We start from the raw sequence: 9,222 nt of genomic DNA on the forward strand, positions 1-9,222 counted from the left end.
TTTACAGAATATTTTTTAGGTTTTTATGTCCCTTGATAGAGGTAACCTTTTTAATCTTAACCTTTAATTTTATCATGATCGGTTATTGTGTTATCCCTATATAGTCACTCTAAGGATTTGTCCTTTGACTCCCCTTACTTACACAACTTCATTCTGACTTTCAGATTTTTAAAGAACTTTTTAGCCAGACCTTTTGTGGTCTTACTATGATTCTTGTCTTTCTTTATGAGAAATAATTTGTCATTTCATCTTCACTATAATACCGTTTATTAATTGCTCAAAGACCCTGTCTCTCTCAGACTCTTAGCAAGAGAGAAGATGGTTGCCTAAGTTTATTGGTCTGCCTTTTATTTTTAAAATATATTTTCCTCACAATGCTGCACATACTTTCCCTCAGAATCACAAATTCTACTATCTTAAGACAGATGTCACCTAACTGGCATTCCACGCAAGTATTCTCCAACAATTTTCACCTGCAATGTTTGTATCTGGCAATTTTTGCCACCCTTAGAGTAAAAAAATCAGATGTTTCCTATCAAGCTGTTTTTCAAAGCAAGCTGAGTAACTTAAGATTTTTATTACCACCAGTCCTGTCAGCTAACCAAACAGTTATTTTCCTGTGTCTTCCATGATGATTGTTTTGATTGTATTTTTCAAGTTAGGTCAGTGTTTTTGTTGAAAGAAAACCCTCTTCAATTCTGTTAAGTTTCTACACCCTTAGAATTTAGCCTTGAGTTCAGCAGGAAGGTACAAAGAATATGTTTTTAATATTTACTTCAGTTCTTTCATAAGAAATCCCAAAAAAATTGCTGAATATTTGAAAAGTCAAATGTTTCTAAGAGCATAGCATTTGTTCTGTTTTACATTTAGTCAAAAAATATACTTTGGTTCATTCCCCAAATAATGGTTCATCTCACAAATACTGAATGTGTAAAAAGAGATTGAAAATTTGTATTGAAAACAGCCTTGTGTTTCAGCAGTTAATAACTGCTTTCTGCATTGTCAGACAAAACACATACTTTGTATGCCAATGCCAGCTCATAAGTTCAAGAACAAGTGAAAGCTGTTATGAACATTTTTTTTTGTTACTAATCCTATGCAAAGATACCAAAGTGCATTTAGCCAAGGCTGCAAAGCAATTCAAAATCACTCAAAGCTGCAGAAGTATTTCTATGGCCTGATTTTGTTGTTTGGTGGGGCTTTGCTGGTTTGTTAGTTTGTTTTCCCAAAGCTTGTGCTATGCCTATGAAACTTCTTTCAGGAAAGATACTAACATACTTTGTTACATGTTTTATGTGTTTTGTCATGTTAGAGCTTTGTTTCCTGTGTTCCTCAGTTTACTGAACAACTTTCTTGCAGGTAAGTTAGCATTTTGCATGCTTCTGGAAACCATACAAATCCATAAATCACCCATGCCAAGCCTTTTGAAGGTCCTGGATATGCAGGTTGCCAGCCTGTGCCAAAGCCTTTCCCATAATGACAGATTCTGTATTGGGCACAGTGATCATCAAATGATGGATTTTAAATTCTTGGAGAAGGAAGGAGGGGGCCAGCGGAACTGCCTTGGATTTCCAGAGAGATTGGTCCCCATCCTGAAGTGCAAAGGAGTCCAGAAAGGCAGAACATTCTCCAAGAGGGAAATCTTAGATGCAGGAGCAAGATGTCCCATGTGCCAAAAGGTGGCGAGGAAGAGTGGCCTGGCTGAACAGAGAACGTGGACAGGAACTCAGAGAGAAAAGATTTTGACCTTTGGAAGAAAGGTCAGAAATCTCAGAAGAACTACAAAGATAATGTGAGCTTATGGGGAATACAACTAGAGGGGTCAAAGCACAACCAGAATTTAATCTGACTACTGCCCTAAAAGACAATAAAAATGTTTCTATAAATGCATAACCAGCAAAAGAAGGGCTAAGAATAATCTCCATTCTTTATTGGATGCAGGGGTAAACAGTGACAAAGGACAAGGAAAACATGAGGTGCTTAAAGTGGTTGACAACAAGTTATTCTCCAGCTACTCAGCCCTGTGAATTGGAAGACAGGAATGGGGAGCAGAATGAAGTCACCACAATCCAAGGGGAAATGCACAGCGACCTGCTCTGCCACTCAGACACTCTCGGGTCCATGGGGCCAGGTGGGAGCTGGCAGAGCTGCTCACTGAGCCCCTTTCCACCAGCAGTCCTGGCTAACCAGGAAGGTTAGGGGAAATACAACATCTGTCTGCAGGACTGGAAGGAGGATCTGGGAACTGCAGGCCTGTCATCCAGACCTTGGTGCTGGGGAAATTCATGGAGCAGAACATCCTGATGGCACTGAGGACAACCAGGGGATCAGGCCCACACAGCATGGGTTTGTGAAAGACCCTGACCAACTGGGTCTCCCATCACAAGGTGACCCACTCAAGTGGATTAGGGAAAGCCTGTGGATGTTGTCCACCTGGATCTTAGTCAAGCCTTTGATGTTGTTTCCCACAGCATTCTCCTGGAGACACTGGATTCCCGTGGCTTGGATGGATGCACTCATCTCTGGGTAAGAAAGTGGCTCAATAGATGGCCCAGAGGGGGCTGATTGGTGCCACGTCCAGCTGGTGACTGCTCACCCGTGCTGCTCCCCAGGGCTCGGCTCCGGAGCCAGTCCTGTTTAATGTCTTCATCAATGATCTGGATAAGGGGATCAAATGCATCCTCAGTCAGATTGCAGACAAGTTGGGTGGAAGTGTTGATCTGCTGGAGGGCAGGAACGCTCTGCAGAGGGATTTGAACAGGCTGGATCCATGTGCCATATGGTTATGAAGAATGTATAAAGACTATTTCCACACAGGAGAGCCTGAATTGGAAAAATTCAAATGAATGCTTGTCCGTTAAAACTCAGCAGAATCAGAAGAATAATTAAAACTTCAGCATACTGTAGAGAAGGAGTATGTTGTCATTGGGCTAGGAAACAAAGTATCTTAATTAACATGGCTAAGAACAAGTCATTGTAGCAATGTTTTATTTTGAAATCTGTATATTACCAAACCATACCTATCTAAAGTACTCTGACCTTAAGATCATGATATAATTGCTAAAAAACTGTTCTCAGAATCAAGAGCAGAGAGGGAGATGCAAAGATTTTAATTGTTTTTCAAAGTTTTCATCCACAAAAATAGATGCCTTTCTGAGCATGAGTGAATGAATGCTGGTGCCCTTCTCCCTTCTAATTAAACACTTCCCACTTCACTTCTGCTCTGCCAGCTCAGACAAAAGTTTGGAAATCAACAAAGAAGCAAACAGCAAGAAAATAAAGAGAAATGGAAAGACAGGAGAGGAGATAAACAGTGGTGAAATATATGGGAATCAAAGGCACCAAAGATGCACCCCAGTTTATACCAGGGTGATGTGAGACCCATCAATAAATACCAGTAGAGTCAATGGTGTTTTTCAGAGTATATCTATATGGACAGAGTGGAAAAGTACCTTCTCCTACCTTTTCTTAGCATACTATTTCAGCAAGCTCTGTATATGTTCAAAGCAACTTAATATTTCATAAGTTATCATACAGTATTTTCATGCCTTAGACATGGCTTGTAATACTTTATGGTACCAGCCATAAATTAGATATTGTCAAACACACAAATATCAGAAGTTCCCTGAGCTTCATAATGCTAAAGAAGAGAATATGTATTCTTAAACTTTTCCCTGTAGCTCTACTACTGATCAGTGTCATGGAGAAGATACTGTTCTGACTCTGTGGACATCCTCCTGTGTAATAGATTGCTTGTACTTTAAAATGGAAGAGAAAGATCACTGAGTTTTAAATGTTACAAGCAAATATTTCCTAAGACATTTGCTGTGGGTATTGATTTAATTGTACATGAAATACAAATCCTTGCTGAATTATTGAAGAACAGAAATTATGACTTGATATGAATTCCAAAGTAGAGCTTGCACAGGTCTTAAATGTTCCATCAATTTTAGTTGTGATTTGTTTCAAGGATGGAATCTGATCAAAGCAGGTTGCAGGGTGGATGAGGGAGCTCAAAAACTTAAGTGTTGTCTAATCTTTGAAAGGGTAAATGTAGATTAGACATCACCTAAAGGCTATGCAGACAGACAGTAGAACTTTCAAATACATAGCTGCATAGCAATAATTAATTTATTTAGTTCATGACAGCTTTGATCTGAGTTAATGTTAACTGACTCTTGTTATTCCACATAAACTAAAATAGAAACCTGTTGACCAGCCTGTTCTGCTTTTGTTTGCTGTATTTTTAGAGCTCTCAGACATTGTTTCTGATTCATTCACATTAAAACATGAAGTAACAACGTGGTTTATAGTTGGGTTGTTCTTAATACTTAAAAATCAAATAATTTCTGTGCAATTTAAATGTGACTACATTTCAGTAGAGCTTTGAGTTAATTAATCTATGCAAAATGGCATAGTAAATTTTAGCATCTGCCTGTGTCTATTTAAGCAACATAAATAATTTACTGAACTAAAATTTCTTCATGGTTCTCCACTACTATTGTTTAATAAAGGAAATTTAATTACTATGTCATTTTAATCATTATGGAAGACCTTTGTACTTTATAATTCATACATACTTTATTGCAAGTATATGTCAGAGCAAAGTCCAGCAGATTAAGCACAGTGTGAAATAAGGACTATGCAATTTTGCTGCATTTGAGATAGGACATTGGATCTGATTTATTCACCTGGACTTAAGTAGCAGGCAAAGTACAATTGTAGACAGTGAGCTCATTTGTGTTCTTGGCCAGTCTTCACTGGAAAGAGGTAAGGTGTCTGCCCAGTGCTGTGTTCCTTGGGTACTTTCTTAATAATTTTTAACATCAATTTTTATTCTCGAATTAAATTGATCTTTAAATCAAATCTCAATGTTTATGCATAAATATAAGTGAAGAAAAAAGACTGATATTCAAAAATACTAAAAGAAAGCCAAAACAGTTCCAAAAAAACCCTCCAGATCCAAGTTCAAATTTCATGAAAATCAGGATTTGGGCTTGTGGGTTAGGGTTTGATTTAAAGTAATTTATAATTTATTACTTCATAATAGCAACAATAATCAAAGCTTTCAGAGAAGATGATACATGACAGTAGAAAACACAAGTACAGCAGAATTTAAATGCTTAAAGGGAAGCATTGTGCCAAATTTCATAGAATGTAATTTTCCAGTTTATTATGATCCCAATGTCAAATGACCAACTTTGCATAAAATGGCAAATTATATTTTAATCTTAAATCATAGTTATTACTGAATAGTTTTAGGTAGAATAGAAAATTCTGGTTTGCTGGCTTTGGGTATGGTAGGCAGAAAAATTAACTCTCAAACTGGAACTTTATTGCAGTGATTTATCTTGGACATTTTTAAAAAAATACACTGAATTTTTTCACTCTGGAAAACTGTTTGCTGAATGTGCTGCTAAGTCATTAGATTTATAAGGAATGTGGCTTTGTTGCAACATAAGCCACTGTGGAGAAGGGTGCTGGCCTCTGCAGACTGTGCTGACACAGCAGGAAATAAACCCTGACCAAAGAGCTTTTTTGGTAGATCTATTTTCTGCCTTCAGCAAAGCCACTGTGGGGAGCCCAGTCCTTAAAAAACAAATTAAAAGAGCATTAAAAGAGTTTGATTTGAGTCTAAGTAAATATATCCTTTGAGAGCATAGGAAACATTTGTTTACCCGATTCATTCTAAGCTGTTGTTGACAGAAACTCCTCTTCAGAGAATCTGCCTAAGTGAGGACCCCAGGATTTAGTCCAGTAATACCCTGAGCCTTCTTCTGTACTGAATGAAGTATTAATGTACCCCAAAAGATGGATAAAATGAGGCACAAAGCTGTTTCAATTCAGTATATTGAACTTGAGAGTTTTGAAGAGGCTAAAGAAAGTCCTTTTGCTTTGTCTACTGAACTTTTTTTTAAAAAATCTGATTGAAACTTGTGACCTGTTACTTCAAGCTGTAGATAGAAATTCACAAAATAGCATAGTTCAGGTTAAGTGAGTTCTCCAGTGCATGGAAACCTTTCCAGCACTAGGAAAGCCTAGTGTCTGAGTACTGTTTGAACTACAGACAGTCAGCAGAGCTAATGTTACTGCTTCTGTCTCTTTGACCATTGATGTCTCTATTTCACTATAGTTTGGATTCAGGGAATAAGAAAAATTCAACTCTGATAATTAAAAGTTGTGCTTTTTCTTTAGTCATTACATTACTCTTGATGGCTTTTTGCCACACTCAAAATTGCATTATGTTTCATTGCCTAGCATGGCACAAGGTGAGAGATGTTCTTAGTGATTCAGCACAGCACTCTGTGTCAGAGAAATGAATGATTTGCCAGAAATGAGACATCAGGAAAGGAGAGATCCTTCAAAAATGGGAGAAGCCAACTTTGACAGAGGCTTTCTGTATTGAAGCTCAGTATTTTAAAAGCTTTCTCCTTCAGGACTTTTGCACTAGAAGTCATAAATATTGCCATTTTCAGCTCCAATCTGTGTTTCAGCTCTGTATTGCTGCAGGTGGAGTGACGCAGAAGGAAGATGGGACTGAGGAGCTCAGCAGGATTCGTGCTGCTCTTGCTCTCTCAGTGCACTGTGTCCCTGGGCTCCAAAGAGGCAGTGGTCCTGGCTAATGCCCACCTCCTCCCCCAGAGAGATTATGAGAGACTGGGGAATGCCCATCAGAAAGGTACTCGTGAAGGCACCCAGTGATTTGGACATATTCTGTGTATTACTTTATTGCTTTGCTGTAACATTTTCAACCAACATGTACCAAAGCTAGCCCTGGAAGAATAATTTGCAATATGAACATGTCCTGCCACAAAGTCCTGAACCTGTCTGTAGAAGTTGTTCTATAATGATCACTGAGAAGGGCAATTGTGAGGTTCACTGTGTGTATTGCTGGCTTGGACATCACCATATAAATTACTTAAATAATCCTTCTATAACATCATGGCATCCTATTTGGAGTCAGGTAGGCTATGTCTACCAGGAAAATGTAATTTTTACTGAACTTTTCTCACAGAGATAATAAAATTGTCAAGTTTTTATTAAATACAAATTACAAATATTTTACAGTCTAATGACATAAGGACATGCCTTTCAACTCTATAGAGAAGTGAGTGATTGCAATTCATAAATATATTTCTGAGTAACAGAACAGTGAATATCATCCTTCTCTACAAAAGGAATTCTCTCTCTATAAGTTCATACATATGTAAATGTATATTTAAATAAATTATGTTCTGGCTCTTAAGAAGCCGGAGAATCAATTGTAAAATTCAGAGCACTGTGCTGCAGTCTCAGAGATGCTTGATATTATACTAGAGCAAGAAGTTTTCTTATAAATATGTTACATTTAAAAACACCAGTAAATATTTTAGCCCAATAGGGAGGGTCAACCCAAGCCTTATATGCCATTTCTGTTACCCTCTGAGTTTACTGGATGAGCAATAAAATGGAAAAGCAGTTTCACCCATCTTCCTGATGCTGGTGTTCAGCACTGAACAGAACTGTAGTCCTGACTGCAAATCCATGATAAAATTTAGCCTGGTGTTTGAGTGAAAAGAACTCATCCTATGAAAATCCTCAGATGTTTATAAGCTTTATGTTAACAAGAAATATGCTTTAATACCTCCCTTATATCAATGAAAACATGGCATGCATTTCAGAATTTAACACAAGGATGTTAGAGGTGCCTGAAGTATAAATTGGTTCAAGAGAAATTAATTTGTTCATTGAGGAAAAGACTAGGTCTAGCTATGAATTGTCCTACAGATGGCACAGGGAATTGCACACTTGCTGAGTACCCAATCTGGAAGAACACTGGTGGAAAAGGAATGTACACAGTTTTTGGCATTTCAACCACATTTCTGTCATAAATACAAAATCATACTTCTGTTGTTTGACAGAGTAACAAACCATTTTTTGAATTTCTGAATATTTCCTACATGTTCCTCCCAGAAATCTTCCCCCTTTAGCTGAATAAATGGCCATCAGCTGCAATGAAGTCAGTTAGCTCTTTAGTCAGTCTAAAGAGAGTCATTCAGTCACTCTAAAGGACAGAGTTCAATTTCTGAAATTTACTATTTGAACAGAATTTACTTTAATTTTTTTGTGTGTGTTTGTTTTTTCTTTTGTTTTTTTTTTTTTTTTTTTTTTTACTCAGACTATCCTAGGGATTGTTTTGAGATTTTAAAGCACTCCAAAGGAAATTCCAGAGATGGCCTTTACATCATCCAACCAAAAGAAGAACCAATTGTTGTCTTTTGTAATATGCAGGATGGTGGCTGGACAGTAATCCAGCATATTACAGCCAACAGCACTGTCGACTTTGACAGGACTTGGCAGGACTACAAATATGGATTTGGCTCTGTTGATGAGAACCACTGGTTAGGAAATGAATACATGCACCAGTTAACTGGCAGCTCAGTGCAATATATACTTGGAGTTAAACTTGTGAATCTAAATGCTGAAGTCAAATGGGGACAGTATGAGCCATTCCTGATTGAGGGGGAGGAGTCTCAGTATCGAATCAGGGTTGGTCTTTACAAAGGCAACGCCACTGATGCTCTGACCCTGGACACAGAAGCTTATCTCCATGACAACCAGAAGTTCACCACCAAGGACAGAGACAATGACAATTACTTTATGAATTGTGCTAAGCTGGAGCTCAATGGCATTCCTGGGGGAGGCTGGTGGTACGATGCCTGTGCTGGGGCAAACCTGAACCGCAGGAATGTGATATACTGGCAAAGAGACTGCAGCAAGCAACAGCCCTGCAAGTTTGCATGGATGATGGTCAAACCCATCGAGCACCACCAGTCGTACCCTACCAAGGCCTGCCCCTGTCAGAAAGTTGAACTGTAGACAAGCCATGAGTATTTGACAGGAACATGGACTATTTCTCAAGTGACTGAAGTGAACTCACTGACTGAGTAATACCCCTAAGTAACCACAACTGGAAATTTAAATTGGGCATCCCTAGGGGTTTTATGTTGACATATTGTCCAGTACTGGGACAAGTCACAGAAATTTTCCAACCACACAAGTGAGAAACTGTCAGAAACTGAGGCCTTTACCACAAGATTTAAATAACCAGCAGATTTAAATAATTAATTTTATACTATTTTAGCCATAAGACAAGTCCGATATGAAATGCAGTATGTGATGTCTTGTACAATATATACATGAATAAAAATGCATTCCAGAAGGTTTTGTTCTGGTGTCAAT

At 38.1% G+C, this 9,222-nt stretch overlaps 1 protein-coding gene across 1 annotated transcript; it reads left to right on the forward strand.

Annotated features, from left to right (window-relative positions):
• Nucleotides 1-6,531: 6,531 nt before the first annotated feature.
• Nucleotides 6,532-8,859, forward strand: LOC136558488 (fibrinogen-like protein 1-like protein). The gene is made up of 2 exons (XM_066552942.1): nucleotides 6,532-6,679; nucleotides 8,159-8,859. The coding sequence occupies exons 1-2, from the start codon at nucleotides 6,532-6,534 to the stop codon at nucleotides 8,857-8,859; spliced, it is 849 nt and encodes a 282-aa protein (XP_066409039.1).
• The last annotated feature ends 363 nt before the right edge of the window (nucleotides 8,860-9,222 follow it).

This window comes from Molothrus aeneus, chromosome 6 (genome assembly GCF_037042795.1).
Source record: "Molothrus aeneus isolate 106 chromosome 6, BPBGC_Maene_1.0, whole genome shotgun sequence".
NCBI classification, from domain to species: Eukaryota; Metazoa; Chordata; class Aves; order Passeriformes; family Icteridae; genus Molothrus; species Molothrus aeneus.